The sequence below is a fragment of the Aquila chrysaetos genome, chromosome 17, assembly GCF_900496995.4.
Source record: "Aquila chrysaetos chrysaetos chromosome 17, bAquChr1.4, whole genome shotgun sequence".
Lineage (NCBI taxonomy): Eukaryota > Metazoa > Chordata > Aves > Accipitriformes > Accipitridae > Aquila > Aquila chrysaetos.
The window spans coordinates 23531537-23556870 of record NC_044020.1 but is presented as its reverse complement, the minus strand read 5'-3'; the positions used below and the strand labels follow the sequence as shown (position 1 = coordinate 23556870).

The window sequence follows — 25334 nt, the reverse complement described above, 5'->3', positions numbered from 1 at the left end:
AAGGAAGCATTGCAATTAGTTGTATATTTTTTTTTTTGTAAACCATCTCTATAAATATTTGGAAAGAGCTAACACATGTTGCAAATATTTAGTTAATGGTCTTTGTTGAAACGAAATTTAAGAAAGCTCTGAAATCATAATATCCTACCAGTATTAAGAGGTCATTTTGCGTATGTGTGAATGTCCCAGTTGAAGCCTGTTTCAGCCAAAACATCTGTTCAGTTATCTGTGATTGATGTGTGAATTTTTTGGCAAAAGCCCCACTCAATATTTTTAATAGTGAATGATAAAGTTATGTTTTTAATGTTTTAACACCATGTGCAAAAGTTATATAACCAGATCTGGATCTATGTGTTTACTGCTATTTATACTACTGTTGGGGCATATGACAGATGAGAATCCAGTGTGTTCTAAATAAACACAGAAGAAAAAGGTAGATCCTGCATTACCAAGATCATAATTTGAGTGTAAGGAAATAGAACAGAGTAGCCAAGATAAATTACAGTGGGAGTACAAAGAATCAGTAATATGTGCTATCCGCTCAAAATTGTGTAAATGAGATCTTGATCTGACCAAAGCACTTTATGGTTAAAGGTTTTACAATGCATTTAAATAATCCTTGACCACAAATACAATATTTGTGTAATATAAATGCCGTTAAGGATATGTAGTAATGGAAGGCAAAGACACAATTTTCTGTATTGTTTCTTTAGTAAACTAAAATATGCAGTTAATTTATTGCCATGCCTTAGTCTGCTCATTTCTCATTGTTTGCCAATTACTGCTTAAATCTGCTAAATGTTTTTTGCTTGTTTTTCTTGCTTCCAGTTTTGCAGAATAACTCTGAATCTCTCATCTCAGAATACTCTCCCTATTGCATGCCAAGAACAAAAAGCATCTTGTGATCAGTATAAAACAGATAGATTCTGTGATGCCCCCTGCAAATGGACCAGAGTTTTGCTTAAGACAACTGTTTACTGAAGACTGCCAAAACAAGTTAAAAAAAAAAGGGCAAAACACCCCCCCCCCCCTTTTTTTCTTTTGATCTCAATCCTGATATATCCTTTCTGATAAACTTAGAGTTAATGATATCACTTGACGTGTGATCACCTCTGAACTGTTCATATAAGTTAACACGATGCGAGACATGTGAGGACAGTGGATGCTGGAGCATTTGCTGTTATGAGACCGAGTCCTGAGGCTCTTTCTCAAGCAAGCAGTCACTGAAGTCCTTAGGAGCACACCCTACTAAGGCACTCAAAACTTAGCATAATAGGAGTTTTCGCTACAGGAATGACTTTCTGTATGTTCAGTTTGTGAATGCTCTTAAAGTACCCACTTAAGATGCAAGCTTAAGTGTGTGACTCTATCAGGGCTTTAAAAATGATGGCTAGATTCCGCAGGCCCTAGTAACACTAGTACAAAGAGATTTTTTTTTTCCCCCCATTGATTTCAGCAAGCTTTGACTTAGTGCTCATGAGTAGCTATCCTGATGTGTAGAAGGAAATACATTAGAGAGTAAATGCATTACAGGACATGTCTAAGGACTGCGGTGCCTAACCTACAGGAAAGATTTGGCTTGAGCATCCTCAGCCTCTGAGCAACAGGCAGACCTCGCAGAACTCTCAGGAGAGTAGCTTGCTTTTGCTGTGCAAGGTTTGGGTATTCTGTTGCTGAACATATCTTCTCATTATTAAGTCACAGCCTAGCATAGTATTTATGTGGCTTTGTTACGTAGCCTTCCTTTTCTGAACTTTTAATGTTTATCAGAAAATAATAGTACTTGCTACTACTATTCAGTATGGCAGAAATATAGGAAAAATATGGCAGAAACAAAGGTACAATAGTGTTCAATGTGATGCAAGATATACATATATATATGTATTTTTTTTTTAAAAGGCTGTCTAGGCAGAGGTACTATGTGATTTTCTTTGAGTATCCTTATGTAAAACAAGCAAAAAGACTTATGAAAATGACATAATAAGGAGTATTTCTAATGAGGCATAACATGGATTTTAAGATGTGGATGAAGGTACTTACTGCTATCAGTGTATAGCACCATATTTATTACAGAAATCTGGTAGTGATTTCCTCTAAATTTCAATTTGTGTGATACCACCAGATTTGGAATAACAAATCTTATGTTTTTACTTTGCTAATTCATTTCCCTTAAGGCACAAAAAACTTTGGCATTGTATCAGGTTAATATTCATATTCTACATTCTATCTGCTAAATATCTTTTTCATAGTTGAAGGTTAGTGGCCCACCTGACCCTTACATCTCTAGAAGTGATTTGTTCAGCTTTCTACATAAATCTTCATATTTCAATGTCAACCCCAAAATAAATTCTTACTAAAATATGTTTTTGTTGAATGCTCTTGTGAAATGTATTGAGAACCTACAACTTTATAACGTGTCAAGCTTTACCAAACGTTGTTATAGTAACAACATTTGCTGACAGTTTATTCTTAGAATTGTAATAGAAATTGAAACTCACATTGCAGTTACAATGATTTGGCAACTGTTTGTTTGTTTGTTTGTTTTTACCTGGCAGATGGCTGGTCAAATAAGCAATATAGCTGATGGCTAATCCCCTTTTAATTTTTGTGTTACAGAGGAGCAAATTGGCACTTGTAAATCCTGACTGGCTGCCTTTTTCCTTTTTTTCTGCAGAGGCACTCCAAATTTATGGTGATGGAGATGGGAGTTAAATCTGGTCAACACAGGTTATGGCATGTAAGAAGCAGTATTGCTAGGAAGGATGAATGCAGTATGTGTTCTAATAGGTGTTCTACCCATATCTACTGAGTGATTGTCTTCTGGACCATAATTTTTGGGGAGATGAGACTAGCATTATAGATGAGAAAGATACCTGATGTGATGATAGAGTGTATTGAGGGCTGATTTTCAAAACTGTTGCTAATTCAGCATGTTCTACAGAGATCACTAGAAAGTGCTGGCTGATTAACATTTCTGACAATGTAATATTGTCTATTTACTGGCTGATTTCAGTAGTGATCATCATGCCCCTGTGGGAAGATATTATTTCCAGCCTAGGTACCACATTAGCTGAGAGAGCTGGGTCTCTTAGAGCTCCAGAAATAGTGTAATACTGCACTTTCCATCTATGAACGAGGTATTTCTTGGACACTGATTCCCAGCCTGTTTGCCAAGCGTCTCATGTTAGGCTCAGCTGCAATGTTTCAAGCAATTATTTTTCTTTGCTTGATGATTTGCTCAGATTGCAAGGCTGCTGCCGCTGTTGCTGCCTTCTAATCATCTGCAGAGCCTGCAAGCATCCAGCAGAGCTTATCAGCTCGGCCTCCGCGCTTCATCTGAAGATGCTTGTGCCTCACTGGCTGGGAACCGTTTCTCTAGGAAGTCCTTGGGAACAGGGAATGCGTCCCAGAGTCAGTATGGCTCTTTTATACCCCTGCTGATGCTAGGCAGTTGGAAATGGAGTCTGGTTCCTTGTATTATGTGTGTTTAATTGAAGAAAAAGAGGCGTTTCTACGTGAATTTAGTTGTCTCGTTTGCTGAAGAAGTACAAGAAATACCATTGTACTCTTTTGCAATCTGTCCTTGCTTTTCCCCATACCTGGCTGTACAACCTAAAATGAATTGAACCAGGATTGTAAATACAACCTAACAATAATAAAAAACGTATCACTGTTGCAACTAACCACAGTCAAGTACTATAGTCTGGAGATGGGATGAACTCCCTTAAAAAACACATCCTTTGAAGAAGTTTAAATCGTAACATTGTCAACATAGGAAAGGTTATTTTTTATACTCAGCATTGTGGCTTTTTAGTGCCAAAATGTAGGAACTGCAAATACACCGATAGTGACCTTTTCCAGCACCCACTTTCCCTGTCTGAAGTTAAATCCCATGTTTTCTAATCCCACCTAATAGGCAACAGCTCACTAGTCTTTGTAGCCTTCAGATCAGTTTTTGAGCATTGATGTATTTTGACTCATCCAGTCTGACATCTTTTGGTTCAAAAGAGAAATTACTTTCTGAAGCACTCATGGAGTATGCTGTACTTCAGTCTTGCTCCTGCTTATTCTTATTGACAGCTACCGAGAACAGAACAATTTCCCTTGTACTATGCAAGAAGAGAAGTGTTTTTTTCTCAAGTAACCAGAGTATTGGAACACATAACTAAACGGCATCATTAGCTTTCCTTTGGTTGATCGGTGAAGATGAAAGTATTTCTGGCCCTTAACTCTCAACAATAAAATATATCTAAATTCTTTTCCTTGTGTGAAGTTTTGTCTGGATTTGTTCTTCCTTCAGTCAGTGCTTGCAGATTCCAAATTAACTTTGATCTTTTCCCCTTGCTGATAAAACCTACATGATTCCAGACTCGAGTGTGTTCAATTTTCAGGTCATAACCTTTACTGATGCCCATCTAAATAGCTCTGTTTACTTGGTGTAGCTGTGCCTAGCCTGGTAGTCTCATTAAAACATCAGAAGGAAAGCAATTGTATCATAATCTGTATTATTTATTATAAACTAATCACCAGATTGTAGCATGACCTGAAGACAGAGGAACTGCTCAACGGTGAGATTCTGAACTAACGACAGCTCTTGAGTCCCCATTACTCTCTAGACTTGAGGTATTGCAGGGTGCGATATGGTAGGGAACCCCGGCATGGTGTTAGCACCTACGGAGACACTTTCATCAGTCAGGTTCTGCTCCACCACCGAACAGAGAGCTGTTAGTGGAGGTGACCCCTGTGACAACAGTGAGTCATAGCAGCCTCTGATCTGTCCAAGGGTGAGGCAGTTAGATTGCTTTTTTTGGCTATGCAGTTAATCGAAGAAGAGATGATAGTAGGAAGTAAGAGGTCAGATACTGGGGAGAAAGAAAGGCCTAAAGTCCCTCCTATTAGATTTGGCATAATTACTATAAAATGATCCTATCGTTTGAGACAGTCTATCAACAGAGTACCGTGTATCTAACAGTTGCAATGGTAAAATGTTTAAGAAAAAATAAGAACGGTACAAACTTCTATGACATTTTTACTCTAATGTTCTCCTGATGACAGCTACTTTCAGTTCAGGTAATTTCCCCCACTTGATGTAGATTGTCTACCTAGTAACCTTCCATGGATCTCTTTTCCAAAGTGTGGTATAGTTTCTTCTTGAAACATCATACAGTTTTTGCACCCACAGAGGCTTTTGGCAAGACAGAGGTACTACCCACTGCATTAATATCTGTGTCCTTCTGTTTATTTTGAGTCTGGGTCTCAATAGCTTAATCTGGCTTTGTCTGAGGCCCTTTAATTCTTCCCTGAAAGAGGCAGTAGGCAGTCCATTCACACCCCCTCTCCTTATCACCCATGATTTTATAGACTTCTACAATGTCTTCCTTAAGACTGCTCTTCTCTAGAACGAAGGGTCTCAGCCTACTCAGTGATTCTTATATAGCTGTCATAGTAAGGCTTTTATGGTGGTTGTTGCCCTCCTCTGAACCCATTTGTGGTCTAATTTATCTCTCTGGGGGTGAGGAGACGGGGTCTGCACATTGAGTTCAAGATGTGGATACAGCATGGATTGCTATGTTTAAATAATATTTTTTTCTTAGTCTCTATTACTTTCCTAATGGAATACAATCTTTGCTTTACTTCTTGGCTCTTACAAACCACTGAGCTGATATTTTCAAGGAACTTTCTGTTGTCACCCCAAGATGTCATTACTGACTGGTATAGGTCAATTCAGAGCCTAGCATGTTATATGTGAAACTGGTTTTAACCCATGGATATTGCTTTATATTTATTTACACTGAAAGCCATTTGCCATTGTTCAGGCTCTTACTCTCATAAAGCTTTTCTACAATTTTTCACAGTCTGCCCTTACCCTTGCTACCCTGAAAAACTTCATCAGCGCAGTTTGTCTTCTCACTGCTTATCTCTTTTTTCCAGGCCACTTATGATGATGCTGTACAGTACTGACTCTGCAAAACCTCTTTGGTGACTTTTCTTTCAGCAGTGCAGGATCTCCTCCTACCCAGTTTCCTGTTGTTTAACCAATTATTTATCCGCCCCAGGACCTGTTTCCTTATCCAAAATGTGTCACATGATGTTACTGTGCGATTGCCAGTGCTTCTTCCCCTTCTCTCCCTGTTTACACTGAGGCTGTAACTGTCCAGGGAGGTTTTGAATTCCCCGCCAGCAAACAAGCCAACCAGAACACTTTGATTATCTTCGTCTTAATCCGCTCCCAATCAAGCCTCTGCAAATACAGCCAACCTTCATTTTACTGCTACTGATCTTTGGTGAGAGACCTCAAAGGGAGACACCATCCTGGAAAGGCTTGTAGCATATGATTAGGAGAACACACTTAGTAAACGAAATACATTTGTACCATCTGTTAACACTTTTAAATTAAAGAAAAGAAAACCCTCTAAAATATTTTTCCTAAGAATGCATTGAAAATTAAAATCTTTCAACACAAAATTGAATCATCCCTTTATATGCTTGTTTGTTAATATCCCAGGTCAAGTATTGAGTGATGAAACAATATTTTAAGGTGCCTTTCCTCTGGTTTTCAGTTTGCTATCCTAACCACTCTGTTTTTTTTTTTTCCTCCAAATTTTTTTTCTTGAGGTTGAGTCTGCTAGAGTAGGGGTTCAGTCTCTATTTCATTAATCCCCCTACTGGTAAGATGCCTGTTATCTGGTCTAAAGATTGACTTCCATGATCTTGCTGCTTCATCTGGAAAATTGTTTAGGGTATAAATCTCTGCACAGATTAGCGTGTCTCATTCCCTCAAGAGGAATTACATTTTGCCCTTTTTAATGTTAACTCTTTGGCCTCAAGAAGTTTGTTGATTTTATTATTGATAATCAAGTTTGATATGATGTATTTTACAGAATATTGGCTTATTTGCTAGCTAATTTGGCACTGAATGTAGCCAGGCCAGCTGATTACGTGTTTTTCCATTGACACTGCCAAAATACAGGAGGTGGTAAAGTAGACATACTCCTCCCTTCCTCTTTGAGGAAGTCTGATTTGGGTAGGTTTTTTTCAATTTTGCATTTTATTATTATTTCTGGTATTCTTCAGTCTTAGAAGATGTACTGTAATTGTGATATGCTTTTGTAGCAAGAAATTTGTGTCAGTGACATAGGAGAAATTTGCTGATAAAGTTATTCTAAACAAATAGGGAAGATTTTGCTTTACATTTGAAAGTCACATTTTTCATGCTGTAGTAATTAGTGGCCATAGATAAATATTTGGAAAGTAACCAGGAAAATGCACTAATTTTTAAATCCAAAATGTGCATTCAGAAAGAATTAAAAATGAATGACAATCCTGACATATTTGTTACTCACCTCCATATAGGTTCTGCATTGAGTACTGCAGTAATGCAGAGGTCTCTGCCTTTTTATATTTGGCAGACTTAACAATCTATTCTACATTTGTGCTTGAGTTTCTAACAGCTCATTTTCATTCTGTTGTGTGCCATTAAATATTTCCATCTTCTTCAGGGGAAGCATGCCTGTGTTTTTAGGCTTCCTGTATCGTCTTCCATTCAGAGACACTTTCTGTCTATAGATGAGTGGGAAGATTTTGGTTGGAAAGGCAGCAATGCCATGAAGAAACATTGCAAAGGATGTGCAGAGTCAACTGTTTCATACCACAGTGCTTTATCTAAGGAATTAAGGTTATATAGTTTCCTTTAAAGTGTTTTGGCCATATCTTTCATTCCAAGGTGTTCTGTTCTTTGCTTATACACACTAGTATATTCTTTAACTGTTTATGTTCAGAGGTGGGAGTAAAAGAGTAAAATACACAGGACATTAACACCATCGCTGTTTGTAGAAATGAAGAAAGAGAAAGGCAAACTGTCTAAATGTGTAAATTATTGCAGCTTTGATTAAGGTCTGAAATTTGGACTTGAGCATGTCTGCTTCGTATATTGTTGAGCAGCTAAAAATAACATAACAGTGAACTAGATGGGGTTTACCTCTGCCATCAGTGAACAAGCCTGTGCTTCGCATCTTTACACTTGTGCTTTGTGTGACTGGTTGTCTGTCAGGAGTGGGACAACTTCTTGGGCTGTTGGGGATTGCTGCTAATTATTTGTAATACTTTTGCAAGAGAATCTGCAGTCATTAATGGGGATCTTATTATGCTATACACTATACAGCCATACAGTAAGGTAAATCTGTGTCCCAGAGAAATAATGAAAATAGAAAAGGGGATGTTTGGCAAAAAGTAAAAGGACTACAGTTTTTGAAGGAAAATGTGGAAATCATGTGTAGTATGGCTATTGTCCATAGCTGTAGAGTCTTATCTGTTTACTGTATTATTTGAGCACCTCTCAATCTGTAACATATTTATCTTCACAAATGTCTTTTGATAGAGGGAAGTTCCATTATCTTCATTTAATCAGTGACAGAGAGAATTACATTACTTCCCTACAATTATATAGATAACATGAGTAGGGAATTGCTCTGGACTGACATCTCCATGTCAAGACATTCTGGGTCTTGACGTCTCACCTGGACTAGTGCACTGCCCTTCCTTTTTATAATGTAACTGACACACACTCTGATATGCATGCTTTGCGATAAACTGATTTTGTCTCTTGGATACAAAACATTAAGATCAGCAAAACACCAATCCCTGTACAGATAGAGATTCAATACACTTGGCACAAAACATAGACGCTTTCACAGTCGCTGTCTGAATTTGGCAATGCTGTGTCATTCCATCACGTGCTACCCATGCAGGGGGCCAACAGCTCAGTATTTGGCTCAGCTTTTGTAAAACGTATGTGACCAGAGTTCTGTGATAGTAACAAGAAATTGCGTTTTATTTGCACTATCACATCACATTGTTATTTGCCTCGATTTCCAGGGCTGGTATCAGGAGAGTAGACATTAATTTTGAACAATTGCATTTGCAGACGTGACTGATCCATTTGGTGACGGAATAAATGGGAAGATGATTACTTTTACTGAGCTACTAGGACCTGTCTTTTTTTTCCCTCTTTACAAACTGTCTCATTGTTGCTTTCCTAGTGTGGCTGGTATTACCAATGTCAGCAAAAGATGTCTGATTATATTAACTGAAGCCATTAGAAACTTGCTGTCTGGATGTGTCTGGTATTTTTCTGACTATTTAACAATCACAGAAGGATAAAATGTTTAAGGCCCAGATAGTTTGTCTTTTTAAGAAGGAAGTTTACATGCTTCAGGTTTTATAATTTATGCCTTTCCATATCCTATGTATATTTTTTTTAAATCATAAGAAAGCTTAGCAGTTCCCTTGGACTCCCTTAGACAATAGTTAATCACTTCTGTTCAGCTTCTGTCTACCCTTCAGTGTTTCTCTTTTCTTCCTATTAAGCTACACAGCAGAAATCTATTTCTTGGGACAAGTATTTTAAAATAACTTATTTCCTTTAATATATACATTATATATAACTATATTCCTTTAATATAGGATGAGTGATTTCATGATGAAGAAATAATGAGAAAGACGTACTAAAATGTAGCACTCAGCAATGAATTTTGTATTAGCAGAGTTGCTAGGAGCAATGTGCTAACCACAAAAAAGTCTGAGGCTTTCCCAGAGTATAATTACTGCTTTTGGCCTTTTTGTTGTCTTGACTGTGACTGACAAATATGATGCTTTTAGCATGATATACTTTAGCTCATATTAGAGTTGTCTAAATAAATTGTTGAGAACACTTCATCTTGAGGTGACATGGCTGACACATGACAAATGGGCTGTCTGAATGAAGTAAGGTGGGAGTCAAACTGGCCTGACAAAATAATGATACTATGAGAAATCTTTGAGCTGGACATGCAGTACTCCACCTTTTACATGCTGTGCTTTTACGGAGCAACAGGACTTCTCCACAAACTCCTCGCGCAGTACAGAATGCTTCACAGTCCATCTCCTCAGGCTGTGGCCTGTCCCTGCAAGGGCTGGAATTGAGAAACTGTGAACTGGAAGAGATTAATAAAAGCATGGTAATTGTGTTATAGTGGTTCAAAAATGTTCCATGTTACGGTTGGACAACTGTAACTGTCAAAGTGGGTGAGAAATACGGATATGCCACTAAATCTACAATGACAAAATTCTCACTTGATATCTGACTTCTGTAGAAACTTAAGTTCAATGACAAATCTAAATTTTCAGGCAGACAGAGCTTTTCTACTTAGTCTAGCTATTATGCTTTTCTAGCCATGTTTCAGAACATTCAGCTTTTAGTTAAAAAGAATAATAATTTTTTTGAGTTTTCACTAGTCAAATTATAATCTATAGGAGTACATTATTTACATACATCTATATGAGAGCTTTCATAGTTATCATACATCTTTTTCTGCTATGGCCTTGATGATGATAAGTTTGCAATAAATCTTAGACTTGCAGTTGATGCAGGTGCTAATGTATTTTACTGTTAAGGCATGAAAGATAGAAAAAGTCTCCTTGGAGAAATCTGAATTTTATTCAGACTATACATTTCCATTATAAGACAGAAAAAATGCAATGTAGACTGCTGTTAAAGTCCTGCTTTAAACTACTAGGAATACATGACAGACTGAAAGAAATATCTGATATATTTTTCTTCATGTGCTGATTGAAAAGCAAACCAGACCTTTCAGATTTTCTTCCATTTCACTTTAATGCTGAGTTTTCCTATTGAAATGGGAAGGCCCAATTCAACTTTGCAAAATAGAAAGGAAGCCAAGATATAAATATATCTTGAATAATTCAGAACCAACTTCCACTCCTGAAACTTATTGGAAGAGCTCTGTAATATGGAATATAGATTTGATGAAAAAAGGATCATGAGAGCAACAAATCTGTTTGTCATCTGCATAGCAATACTTAGCCTTTTGAGTAATATAATCAGGGAGTGCAATGATACAGACATAGAACAATGCAGGGCCAAGAATAAAGTCCTGTGGGACATCAGCTGTAAGTGAAAAAGGACTTGATTAAGGATAGCTGTATTGAATAACAAGTGAATGGTCAGACAAAAATAATGTTAGCCAGCATAACATGTTAGCTTTAGTGACACATCTAGAGTACAATGAATAAGCAATGGTGATTGTGAGTATTCAAAATAGAAGACTGACAGCATTTCATTAGAGCAAATACTAAATTGTATTCACGAACACATGTACCTTGATCATTTCAGGTGACTAAACAAATGACACCATTTAGTGGATGTCTCCAGTAGACCTTTATAAATCCACTCTGGCAATGAGAAAAACAAGTTCTAACTTTTGGTAATGTCTGCAATACAATAAGCACTCTGGGAATAAGTTAGATGAACAGATCTTCGTCAGTCATCATAACAATAATGCCAAAAAGGACATGCAAACAGACAACTGGAACTACTGCAGGCTTGAAAAGTGGGGAAAGGAGCCTTACCAGAGGAATAGCTGGTATAGGTTTTTATTTTGGTGGCTCGGTAGAAAACTAGGTAGATGGTTTACCCCTTGAGATATGGTATGAGATTGATGATTTAAAATTTATTTTAAATTTCTTTGATTAATTTTAATGTTGGGAAAACACAGGAAGGTGTGGGAAACATGGTTCTAGAAATCCCAAGCTAAATATTCAGCAGTCTATTGTTCTGCACTTTTTGTTTACCATGCAACAGGAATCACCTGGTCCTGTTTTCCCTACTTTATTTACTTTGCATTAGTCTTTATTAAAATGATCTCAATTTCCTATTGTGGGGTGATTTTTAAGGCTTTTAAAGATTTTTAAGGCTCTGATTCCTCAGCATCTGATATCACTTCATGAATAGCACAACTTTCCAACATATTTTTGTTCAAATATACAAAGGTCATATTCTTCATCTGGTCTTTTCTCTCAAATTATCTGACTGATTTTATTTGCAATCTGTGTAGTCACATGAGCCTGAGCTGGAAACAACCAATTAGATCAGACTGTCCCTCCTCTTGCCAATGTGGAATATAGTCCCCCAGACAGAGGACATACACTTGATTTTAGCCAAAAGTCAAGAAGAAGCCTCCTGATCTTCACCCACTGAAATTTAAACTCTCATCTGTTATTAATACATTTTCAGCAAATAATTACCAGAACATCTGCTCATGCCCAGTAAATTTTTACTTCCTTCTCTTAAAGCTGACTTCCCCTGTGGACTGATGAAAGAGACGTTCTGCAGCTCATTCTGCTCTCTAAAAGTGATGTAGTGATCTTTGTAGTTCATGTAGCAGCTATAAGGGAAATAAGAGCAAAATGATTGCAATAAGAATAGTAGGATTTCCATCTAACTCTTTAAAAAAAAAAAATATCAGGAAGCATTATGAAACATTCAGCAAATGCATGTTTGGTGTTTACATGAAGTTGTAAGCATTTATACAGTTTGAAAAGATTAAATACTGGTTCTAAAATGCTGATGCCAATGTGATATGACACAGCTTTATTTGGAAGTTGATATAAATTGTATGCAAATAAAAAAAAATCACTGGCTGAGAAGAGAGGCTTTTCTGAGGAAAATGTGCTACAACAGTCTTTCAGATTTAGACATATGTTTAGCCTGTGACTCATATTTAAAACTTTTCTTAATTCAAGCTTTTCAGAAAGAGAAGTCAATTTCCAACAGGAGATGCTAAGTTTCCATGGATATGGCCTATGTTCCCGGAATGTAGAGTTGATGCTGCTTGTTGATTACAGTGACGTCAAGCTATGTCCATTAACATTCTTCTCTGCACAAATGCAACTGTTTGTACATGTAACGGGCAGCTACTCACAGGTGGGGCACTCCAGGTTTGCATTTAAGCCCAATATGTAACCCAGCTATGTTTCTCATCAAGTTGGACACTCTGCTTCAGTTTCCTTGTCTTCTAAATTTCAGGATATATGAGGGAATGATGTTTTGGGTTTCTGTAGTGGAGTTTTAGTAGCAGTGGAGGGGTGGCTCCTGTGAGAAGCTGCTCGAAGCTTCCCCAGCTCCAATTTGGACCCGCTGCTGGCCAACGCCGAGCCCATCAGTGGTGGTGGTAGCCCCTGTGGGCTAACATATTTAAGAGGGGGAACCTGCAGTGAGTAGTGGGATTGGAATGTGAGAGGAACAGCTCTGCAGATACTGAGATCAGTGAGGAAGGAGGGGAGGAGGAGCGGGGGAGGAGGGGATGCCCCCGCAGCCCGTGGTGAGGCGGCAGGCTGTCCCCCCCCAGCCCATGGAGGGGACTGAGGGAGCAGATGCCCCCAAGATGGCCGGGACTCCGTGGGAAAGCCCGAGGTGGAGCAGTCTGTGACCGAAGGACTGCAGCCCGCGGAAAGGACCCATGTTGGAGAAGTTCATGGAGGACTGTCTCCCGTGGGAGGGACCCCACGGCGGAGCAGGGGAAGAGTGAGGAGTCCTCCCCCTGAGGAGGAAGGAGCGGCAGAGACAAGGTGTGAGGAACCGAGCCCAGCCCCGTCCCCGTCCCCCTGCGCCATCGGGGGGAGGAGGTGGAGAGAACCGGGAGTGGAGTTGAGGCGGGAAGGAGGGAGGGCTGGGGGGAATCTGTTCTCAGGTTTGGTTTTGCCTCCTAATATCCTTGTTTTGATTTGATTTGTAGTAAATTAAAATGATTTTGTTTCTTCCCCAAGTTGAGCCTGTCTTTTGCCTGTGACCGTAAGTGGGGAGTCATCCCTCCCAGTCCTTATCTCAACCCATGAGCTTTCTTTGTATTTTCCCCTCCTCATCCCACCACAGATGTTACTGGCTGGGCTTAAACCATGACAAATGAAAATAGAGGTTCATGCTCCCCTGAAGGGAGGGGACTGTCCTGATCCTTACACATGTGTGGGTGGGAAAATGTAAAAGTGACAGTATGCCCTAGCACCAAAGCTCCAGCATGCACACAGCTACACAAAGATCATTAATTGTAGCATTAATCAAGCCTTTAAAGTCTCCCCCACCCCCGTCCACTTCCATGTCCTTCCCAAAATATGTCCTCATATCCTCTTTCTAATCTCCATCCCAACTTTTATTCCCTTCATTTCCACAGTAAGCATTCATCTGTACAATTTAGTGATATGATTTCTTTGTGTGCATTGAGGAAAATTCTTTATCAACATGCCTGCATTTCATTTTCATGCTTTTGCAGGGGTGCTGCTTTCTGATCTTAGAGTGCCTTTGTGTAGCTCAGATGTGCTATCAGGACAGCACCCTCTCAACAGCCCAGATCGCAGCGAACTGGCTGTGCAGAGGCTCTCCTGTGTAGTCTTCTGCCTCTGCACAGCATAACCAGTTATTTACATAAACATTAGGTTCATGTCTGTCTTCGGAAGTTAAATTTGAATGTTTTGTTTAGGGTTGCTACTCCAACTACAGAGATTTAGGGCAGTAAATCTTGGGCCTGATCCGCTGCAAGGAACTCTTAATCTGAAGAAGTGTCCAGGAAATAGTTGGGCAAAGCTGAAAATGGGAACCTAAAGCAAAATCCACCCAGAGCAGAAGAAAAGTTTTTTCTTTGTTGGTTCAGATGGGCACAAAGGCCCACTAATGAAGTCAGATCACTTACAAAATATCAGAGTGTGGAAGCTGTAGCTGGGAGGTTTCTGGTTCACCTAACTCCAAAATCTGGAACTGTAGCCTTCTGTCTTCATGGTGCACATACAGCTACACTGTAGGCAGTAGATTAATGGATTTTAGAGCATTTTAAAATTCAGCTTTTAAAGAAAAAGTCACTTATTTTAAGCCTATTTGTAACAGAAGTTGGATATTCACTGTGATTGCCTACTGTTGCATGATTTAGTTGGAGTTGACATCTTGAAACCTTATTACTGTATTCTGTTCAATAATATTGAAATACACTGTTTTCACTAATTTATGTTTCAGAATAAGAGCCAAGGATTGAGTTTTGTCCGTATACATGCACCTTGGCAAGTACTTAGTCGAGAAGCTGAACTCCTTAAAATAAAAATGCCCACTAAAAAGGTAAGTATCTTCCATTTTCTATCAACTAGTTGTATGACTGGAGGAGGGCAGATCAGAACGGTAGTTAAATGTATAGAAGCCCATGGAGTTATTTTATTTCAAAATCAGAGCAAATGAACTGTCAGGCTTATTCTTTCACATTACTAATTATTTTGAGATGATTTATTCAGAGTCATATGTAAGATGGGATTTTCAAAGAGGTTTTCAGAGGCCAGAGAGGCAGCTGGCTGACAGTCTGCGTTCAGAAGAGTGATGACAGAGGTGAGTTTTAAGGAGGGCTTTGGAAGCTGAGAAGGCAGTAACTATTTGGATTTTTGTCAAGGAACTTTCCTCAAAGGTGAGGGAGTATGGAGATAGTATGATAGCTGGTCATTGCCTTAAGATTTCTCTGAAGTCTGGGGATGCTGAGAGAACCTGTTTTGGTGGTATCAATGACTTAGTGAATTCAGACTTACCTATTGTCATTAAAACTTTGGCTCACTATATTCTTTACAGTCTTTACAGTCTGCCTTCAGCAGAGTTGCTGGCAAACATTGTAAATTCTGAGTAGCAGATCCCAAAATTTGTGGTCCTGCAATGATTTAGCATCTTGGCTAACAACTCCACTGAAGTCAGCAGAACTGCCTTGTGCTTTCAGTTAGTGATACTCATCAGTTGCACTACTGAACACTTATTTCATTGCACTGTCATAAGAATTAAAGGACAGGCTGATTTTATTGTCTTTCACCAGGTTGTTTGGTTTTTGTTTGTTTGTTTTTTTGGTGGGTTTTTTTTTTTCACATTGATTGTTTTCACCCAGCAAAAGCTTAGTGTTGTTCGCATCTCATGGTGTTAAAATCTGTCACTGTTGGAAGCTTGACTAAGCCAATCTTGTATACTTTTACTGTATTATGTTTGCACCCCAGGAAAAAAAAAAATCTGGTTACTTCAAATAAATCTTTGAAAATGAGTAGGTTTTGGACAGCTACAGTACCTATGTGCTTTCTGGCATATCAATGGATGTGTAGGCTCTTTCTAGGAATAGACCCACATATTCAACTCCTCTCTGATCCCTTCCCAGCTTTGTTGGTTTTGTGCATTTTTAGTGCTTACTCATTTCTCAATCCTTCTTCCCTCATGCAAATTTTCCCCACTTAGCTTTTTGTAGATACACTGAAGCAAATTTTACACTGTTTTAATTGATGAATATTGCCATGATATTGTTCTGAGTTAAGGTCTGTCCAGGAGCTTGTAGTCTCCAATGGACGCCCTAGTCATTCACTAATAGTTCTGCATCGCCTTCTCTTCTCTGAATGGGAGAAGAAATGCACAGTATATCATAAGGCCCTAAAGACACAGAATCATCTGCAGTAAAGACATCTAAAAATATTGACAAATTACTTCATTTAACCAATATATATTATACCTTATTTATAGCATCCTTTACTTTAAAGCAACAGATTCATGAACCAATCGGGTCTCTGTACACTTCATGTTGAATGAAACTGCCACAGAACTGACATTTATTGAATAGTATGACAAATATCCGAAGAGTAAATGAACATGCAGTCATTGATTAGGCAGTTATGAAAACAGTGTTCAGGTTTGTACTTGTAATTTATTTTGGTGTGTAGAAGACAAAATGAAACATGTCTACCAACAAGGAAACCAGATCTCAATTTTCCTGAAAATTCACCCTAGGGTAATAAGTTGTTTTGTGTAACTTAAAAGTGATACGACATATGTAAGGAGAAGATTGCTGACAACTCTTGTTGACTACATTATTTTGCTATTATGTCAACTGCAGAAATGGAGTACTACCAGTGCACTACCAGAGACCAATCATGACAGGAAATCTATGTTCATGTCTTACGTTTTTTTTGCAATTAAAGACAGTTGGAAGTGGAATTTCCTGTGAAGAAAACAAAAATCCACTTCGAAAAACTGAAATCTTTTATTTTGAGGATTTGGCACTACAAACTGAAAAATTCAGCCAGTACCCACTAAAGAGAAAATTCTATTTTTGTTCAGAGAGACAGAAGGTTATTTTCAAGGCACATTAGGTACTTTCTGTGATGCTATTTTTATTTATTCAAGCATCTAATGAAACCATATAGAAGGCATTTTCATGGAAAGTATTTATCTACCTCTAAACATGATGAATTGGTTGCAAAAAATTTTCTTTCAAATGTTCAGTCTTAAATCATCTTTCAGGACAAATGACATGCTGGGAAAAGATACTTTTTGAGCAATTTTAACTCTATGTATACTTCTGGATATGACAATACAGTTATTTTTGATGAGTGAGAATGGGCCACACTCAAATATGAGTATGACAAACAAACAGTATGAGAAAAAAACAGGACCAGCTGAACGCATTGGTCCATTCCCAGAGCTATGATGTCTCTGGTATTAGTGAGATTTGGTGGAACGAGTCCCATGAGTGGACTGCTGGGATGGAGGGCTGTAGGCTGTTCAGGAGGGATAGGCAGGGCAGGTGAGATGGAGGAGTTGTACTGTATGTAAGGGAGAAGTTTGACTGTGCAGCCCTTGCAGTTAGGGATGATATCGTTGAGAGCCTCTGGGTGAGGATTAGGGGGATGGAAAACAAAGCAGATGTCGTTGTGGGTGTCTGCTATTGATTGCCCAGCCAGGATGATGGGACTGATGAATTATTCTATAGGCAATTAGGAGAAATTTCTGGATCGGTAGCGCTTGTCCTTATGGGAGACTTCAACTTCCCAGACATTAAGTGGGAATACCATGCTGTGACAAGCGAGAAATTCCTGAAGTGTGTTGAAGATAATATCTTGTCATACGTGTTCAGTGAGCCAATTAGGAAAGATGCTCTCCTAGACTTGCTATTTGTGAATAGAGAAGGACTTGTGGGAGATGTGATGGCAGGTGGCTGTCTTGGCCACAGTGATCACAAAATGGTTGAGTTTAAAATTTTCATTGTAATGAGAAAAAAGGTCAGCAGAGTTGTTACTCTAAATTTCAAGAGAGCAAACTTTAAGCTACTCAGGGAGCTAGTTAGCAGTGTCCCCTGGGAATCTGCTTTGAGGGCTTAGGAGTCCATGAGTGCTGGTCAGTTTTTAAGAACCATCTTTTAAAGGCACAGGAGCAGGCAATTCCAACGTGTCGTAAGTCAAGCAAGTGGGGCAGAAGACCGGCTTGGCTGAACAGGGAACTCCTCGTGGAGCTCAAGAAGAAAAAGAAATTGTACTGTCTCTGGAAGCAAGGTCAGACTTCGCAGGAAGACTACAGAGCTGCGGTTTGCGTATTCAGGGAGCAAAGAAGAAAGGCCAAAGCTCATCTGGAGTTGAAACTGGCCAGTGTTGTGTCAGACAATAAAAAGGCTTTTTAAAGTATGTTAATAGCAAGAGGAGGTCTAAGGAAAATATTGGACCAATACTTGTTGAAGATGGTCACCTGACAAATAGGGATGGAGAAAAAGTGGAGGCCTTCAATGCTTGTTTTTGTCTCAGTCTTTAATATTAATGATAGACCTTGGGCTGCCTGGTCCTCTGAGTTGGAGGACCACAACTGTGGGAACAGTTTGTGGACACTGAATTTGTAAGGGATTATCTGTATCAGCTGAAAGTTCCTAAGTCCATGGGGCCTTATGGGATTCATCTCAGAGTACTGAAGGAGTTAGCAGGTGTTACAGCAGCACCCCTTTCAATCATCTGCCAAAGGTCTTGGGAGTCTGGGGAGGTCCCCGCTGACTGGAAGCTAGTCAGTGTTATTATAATTTACAGGAAGGGTTAGAGGGAAGACCCAGGAAACTACAGACCTGTTAGTCTAACCTCAGTACCTGGAACAATTATAGAGAAGATCATACTGGGTGCTATTGAAAGGCATTTAAAGGACAATGCAATCGTCAGGCACAGTTAATATGGTTTCATGAAGGGAAAGTCCTGTCTAACTAATTTTATATCCTTCTATGATAAGGTTTCCTGCCTAGTGGATGATGGGAAGGCGGTAGGTGTCATTTTTTCTGAATTTCAGTAAAGGTTTTGATTGTGCCCCTCATAGTATCCTTCTGGACAAGTTGTCCAACTGTAAGATGAGCAGGTACATGGTGTGCTGGGTGAACCGGTTGAACAGCAGGGCTCAAAGGGCTGGAGCGAGTGGGGCTGTGTTTGGCTGGTGACCAGTCACCAGTGGTGTTCCTCAGGGCTCAATTTTATGGTGAGTTTTGTTCAATATATTTATCAATGATCTGGATGCGGGAGTTGAATTCACCATTAGCAAGTTTGCTGGTGATACCAAACTGGGAGGTGCCGTTGACTCTCTGGAGGGACAAGAGGCCTTGCAGTGGGCTCTGGATAGATTGGAGCATTGGGTTATGATTAATGGGATGAAATTCAACATGAACAAATGCTGGATTCTACACCTGGGTTGGAGTAACATTGGTCCCAAGTATAAACTGGGAGAGGGGTGGCTGGAGAGCAGCCCTGCAGAAAGGGGTCTGGGGGGCTGGTCGGCAGCAGGCTCAATGTGAGCCAGCGGTGTGTGCCCTGGCAGCCGAGAGGGCAAACCCCGTCCTGGGGGGCATCCAACACAGCCTGGCCAGCCGGTCAAAAGAGGGGATTGTCCCGCTGTATTCAGCGTTGGTGCGGCCCCACCTGCAGTACTGTGCAGTTCTGGGCCCCACCATGTAAGAAGGACGTGAAGGTCCTTGAATGCGTCCAGAGGAGGGCAGCCAAGCTGGTGACGGGGCTGGAAGGAGCGTCCTATGAGGAGGACATAAACTCATGTTTGGTAAGGTTGCCTGTGTTTCAGGAAAAAATGCCTTCATATCTCTGAGAGGCTCCCTAGCACTTCACATCAATCTGAATCAGCAAAAGCTAGGTCCTTGCACTTAAAACTGCCACATAGCCATAAGCCTGGCATCCTCGCTTCCAATGGCATGTGTTCATGTGCTCTTAGACCATACTAGCAATTATTAGCTAGGAATAATTTATTCTGCCGGCGGCAGGATAATTGGCAGCAGGTAAAGGACCTTCCTGCTTTGTCTGCTTCCTTTATTCCCAGTTACAAAGTCAAAATAATTACTCTGCCTTTCCGTCATCTCCCTGCAGGTCCTAGTTTAGTTAGTAAAGATGTTTCTTGTATTAACAATTCTGCACTGAGTTTTCTTCTGGAAGTAGCCTGTTAAGGACAAGAACTTTTTGGAATTGAAACCCTTACAGATTCACATGCGTGCTGTTTTATGGGAATATATCTTCAGAGAAGGCACTTATTTTAATTACAGATTTAAACATACGTGTATAGCAAATTCTATCTTTTTTTTTTTCAGTTTAGTGGATTTTTGGAAGTGACATGCTAATGTACAATATTTTATTTACTCAGATGTATGAAATCACAGAAGAAGGGGGAATACTCAAAAAATTAAATGAAATATGGTGCAAAGTGACTGAACCTCTGCAACCCCAGGTGCCACAACAAGAAAATACCAACATGAAAAGCCTGTCCTACCCTTTTTCCAGAGAGAAAATATATTTGTGAGTGCTTTAAATTGTGTTGAGCAATTTAGAAAGCTATAACTTATCTTTTTAAGTGTTGTCATTTTTCTACCAGTATTTCAATCAAAATTCAGAAATTCATTGAGTATTTCTGGAAATCCAGAGGAAATATCCAAGTTGTCACATTATTCCTGGAAAGTATTTCCAAGTGATAAAAGCATATGTCTGCATAAAACTAAATTTATTGAAGGCCAAGTAAATAGAACTAAAGTAAATGAACATGCATTGGCACTGAGTTCAGTTTCAGTGGATTAACAGAAATCTAGGTTGCAGAGACTTTCTGCCAGTGTTCTACTTCCTTCTGCTGGATAAGGCACTGGCAGCAGTGCACCAAATAAGATATCTATGTTTTAGCTTGAACTGTAAAAATCCTACCACCAGATGCCTGATCATTTGGTTAAGGACATTACTGCCTGTTTTGAAAAAAGAAAGAACTAGTAGAGAACTGATAATATTTTTCCTTTTGATAGATTTATTATAGTAATTAAAACTTGCCTAATAATATGCGGATAAGGAATTCCTGACACCTGCCCTTTCACTCAGAATAATACTGGGCCCAGTTTGACATTAAACACTCCTTTTTTCCTCATGGGTGTCTCCTTGTATTTATGTCTGATAAATAAAATTCAGTAATAAATATAATGACCCACCATATAATTTATTGTCCTCTCTGACTATTTTAATTAATACTGAATACAAGTCAAATTGATTGAGGGGAATAAACTGGGAAGCTAATTTCACATATGATGATTTTAAGGTTTAAGGGAATGCATAATTCCAGTGGAATGGTTATTTGAAAGCAAGTGAAATGTTGACTGGTTAGTTGTCTGGGAAAGAGCAATGAACATCTGCATTAGGCTAGTTGAAACCTAATAACAACCTCAGAATGTTATAGTGTTGAGGGTATGTTATAAGGAAAAGATTAAAAGGTCATCTTGTGTAAACAATAGAGAGGCTCTCCTTACTCAAAAGGCATTTTACGTTAGTTAATATTTTTCCATTTTTATGCCCACCATCATTGCAATCCAGGTAGAACTCTGAATGACTAGGTCTTAAATAGCACAGTCTGTTATGCTGTACTATTTCATCTATATTTCCTTTAAACATCGGATTTTCTTACTTGCTGTGGTTTCTAATGAATTCTGAATCAGAATCTTATATGTTGTCTTACTTATTACTACCATGTCTGAAAACATAACGGATTTTTTTTTTCTCTCAACATTTTAGGTATAACATTAAAGACAAAGACACCTTTTTTGACAATGCCACCCGCAGCCGAATAGTAAGTAAACAAAAGTAACATATCATTGACTTCTTGTGCTGAATGGGATTTGCTTTAATACTGAGTGTTGTTGAGTACTTTGCTAATTTCATCAGTTTCTGCATTTCTCTGTTCCTGCAAAACACTAAGCAGTTATAAATATGTAAGAAATACCCTTCTGGACCTCCCCAGTGGTCCAGGAGTAGGAGATACTATGTAGGGAAACACTGCTACTGTCTCGTCTCCGTTGTTCAAAGTTGTTATTAAGCCCTGCTTCCTAATATTTAATGAGATTTTATTCCATAAAAGGACCTCCTCTACTGTTCTATAGTAACTTCCTAGCTCCAGCAGTCTTTGGCGAGAAACCTTGTATCATGTTCCTGAGATCCTGCTAGGTCTCCAGCAGGCTGGTGAGGCAAGATTTCTCTTCACATACGCAATGCCAACTCGTCCCTAACATAATCTGTTTCCTGAGGAATAAAATGTTTATCCATACACACTTGGGTTTCATAGATAGAGCATACTTACTGATCACTTTATGTGCATCTTGAGGTTTTACTTCCAAATGTGAAAGCGAAATGTTTTTTTACGAAGTTGGATTTTCTTGGGATTTTCTTTAGTGTAAAATTCTCATTCTACCTGAAGTCTTTATATTTCATCTAGTTTTATAAGGATGTGACACAGCAGGATTTAGTGTACAAATGTTAGGGCAGATAATCTACTAGTAAGACTTACCATGGCATTGTTAAGTGTTAACTAGTGGCCTCAAGTCATGCATTTATACATGAGTGAAGTGTATGATGTAAATGTATGTGCAAATTATCTCTACAGAAGCATCTTATTTTAAAGTTTTGTTTTATTGCTAGCTCCATAATTAAAATAATGCTAAAAGATGATTTGTGTGTTGTATCACTGTTCTTTTCCACAGGTACGTGAAATTTTGAAGCGCACATCTACAAAGGCCAGAAACAGCATGGGTAAGAAGGAGGGAAGATAATTATATATGTTGTTTTGAAAGGAATTGTTTAAGTATCTCACGGAATATTTATTTTTCTAGCAGAACACAAAAGTATGCTGGCACATTTTCACAAAAAATAGACTGAAACAAATGCTTTGTCTGAGGATTAAAATCAGAATTGTGGTCCATGGTTTGGATAGGACATGGTAATGGAAGCTTGTTTTTCATTTCTACAGGTGTAGGATCTGGCACATAACTTGCATTTCTTGAGTTGTTATAAAATTGGATTCGATTATTATATGATCTGCTTTTGAAAATTCAGATGTCATCTACAATATGTTGTATTATTTCTTCCAGGAGTGGATTTTTCTTGCCATTTCAATAGAATAAGATATCTTTCCAGTTTATTTTTATCACTGCAGCTTTAAAAATTATGTCCATGAACTACATAGTGAAAAATATGACTTAACAATGACTGTTTTGAAGATATTGTATGATACTTTTGGGGTAACCTTGAACTATTTGGAGCTTTTGTTTTCCTGAGGTTCAGAACATTTACAGATGTACTTACTCTCTTTGCTCTGCTCTTTTATTTCATCCATTGTGATATGATGACACGCATCTCCCTGGTGGCAAAGAAGTGCTCCTTGTCTGGCATGTTTTCTGGAAGTCTTTCTGTAAGCTTGACCACTTATGTGCAGATCACAATGTCCTAGAATAATGTACTTGCAAAGAAAAGTGTGCTGTAGCAACAGATTCCTGCACAGTCTTGGTGTAACTTTGTGCTGCAGTAATAGATTTCTTTGGTATAGCAGCTGGAGTGGAAAAATAGATTAATTTAGGTTCCCCTGAAATAGAGATACTTTTTTTTTTCCAAATTATATGAAAAAAACCCCAAACAAAATACTTTCTCTTTTTCAACCCAAAATACTTGGCTTTGCCCAAGTACAAACATTTAAATTTATGATTATTACACTGTTTCCTTTAAAAAAAATGAAAAGATGGTTGAGAAAATGTTAGGCATTCTTAATTTCTAAAACATTATTCAGCTGGTGTGTGTTTTGTTCACTGTTTGCTCTGTGTTCTATGTTTTGATCTGCTCAAAGGCTCTGGTGGGGCAGTAGAGAGGAATGTTACCTTATTTTGCTGGATTGCTCCACTGGCATGCAGGGAACCCTCCTGGTGACTGGGGAGCCCATGCTTTCCCTGGGAGCTGTGGAGCCTGTGCAAGTAGATATTCTAGAGTGTAGGATTTTAGAGATAAGGCAGTGTAAGGTATATAAAACAAGAAGCTTGAAGTGCAGCAGGGACCCTAAGCCTGTTGACATAAAAGCCAGCCCCCAGAGCTGACACTTTCCCAAGGGATCCAGAGAGACTCTGTAGAACCTGTTGAAACTTTTAAGATTTTTTAAGTTGTTGGGCTGAGAGAAAGCTTGAAAGAAGCAATCAGTCCTACAAGGACACAGCAGGTAGGGAAAGAGCACTTTACCAATGTGGGGTTTTTTTTTGCCTCTTAAAGTTTTCTCTTTTAATAACTTGTTCTGGTTTATAGTGTAATAAAAGCCATCATTAGAGATCAAAGCACTAGTAGTGATTTTTCAGGCTTTTTTTTTTTACTCTAAGGGGAAAATACAGGCTGATCCACTTCAAGGTCAGGTCAGCTCAAGAACCCATTGGACATGAAGCAAATATTTTAACCCTCCCGTCCTTCCCGTCTTTCTGGCCCATAGCCAAAACAAGTTTATGCATCACCTTTCACCTAAATTCACTAATTGTTTTGGTCTTCTGAGATCCTCCCCGAAAAGTCCTATGCTTCATATGATGCTAAGGTTTTCCCATTTCACTGGTCTTAAAACCACTCATCATGAGTGGTTTAAAAGATTTCTTTAAACATCCTTGTTTTATTCTGTTGTTTTTTTTTAAGATTCCATTGCTTATTTTGCACAAGAGGTAGGACAGTGATGTTGGAAGTACTTATAGCAGTCTTTGTTTTTTATAAACATATGCTTCATAATATAATAGGAGGAAAATAACATTTCAAACACATTTGCTTATTGATTTTTACAACTGTGTAAGGCTGAATCTGATTCCACTTCTATGACATTATACAAGGAAGGCATATTTTCTTCTAGCATAACTCTGAACTATTGTAAACTTTCCAAATATGGAATGCTTTCAGTAGAAGACTTGACATTATCCAAACATGAAGACTTCCCAATTCTATTAATGCATGTAGTGGTATGGGTATTTGTGTTTGTACCAAGGAAGAAATGTATTGGTAATGTCTATCTAGCATCTCTGACCAGAGGGTTTTTCCCAAACATTTCAGAATGATAGTTGTGTAATTTGACTATGGAATTTTTTCATCTCTAAAGACAAGCTAGCTGGTTACTTTTTACTGGGTGTTGAAAGCAAAGAGGTCTGGAGTAAACTACTAATCTTAGCTTTAATTGTAATCTTATGGAACAATTGTTTTTGCCTGCGGAGACTGAAGACAGAATGGCTATACGAGTCACAGGTCTTGAGGGCTGGTAGTGGTGTTGTGTCCATCTATAGGTGCTGTAGTTACTAGCTGGGGATTCAGTTGCTAAAGCCCTTGTAGTACGTGATCACTGTGATAGTGCCATGTCCCTGTATCTTCCTGTACCTTTCACCGGGCTTTCTGTCTGC

General features: G+C 38.8%; 1 protein-coding gene across 4 annotated transcripts in view; it reads left to right on the top strand.

The window, feature by feature from the left end:
* ANO2 (anoctamin 2) overlaps positions 1 to 25334 on the top strand; it is a 203910-nt gene that overhangs the window by 31147 nt on the left and 147429 nt on the right. For all 4 annotated transcript variants that reach the window (XM_030040823.2, XM_030040822.2, XM_030040820.2 and 1 more), the window contains exons 4-7: positions 14837 to 14935; positions 20273 to 20424; positions 21673 to 21727; positions 22635 to 22683. In XM_030040823.2, coding sequence (XP_029896683.1) covers positions 14837 to 14935; positions 20273 to 20424; positions 21673 to 21727; positions 22635 to 22683 — 355 coding nt within the window. The remainder of the gene's footprint in view (positions 1 to 14836; positions 14936 to 20272; positions 20425 to 21672; positions 21728 to 22634; positions 22684 to 25334) is intronic.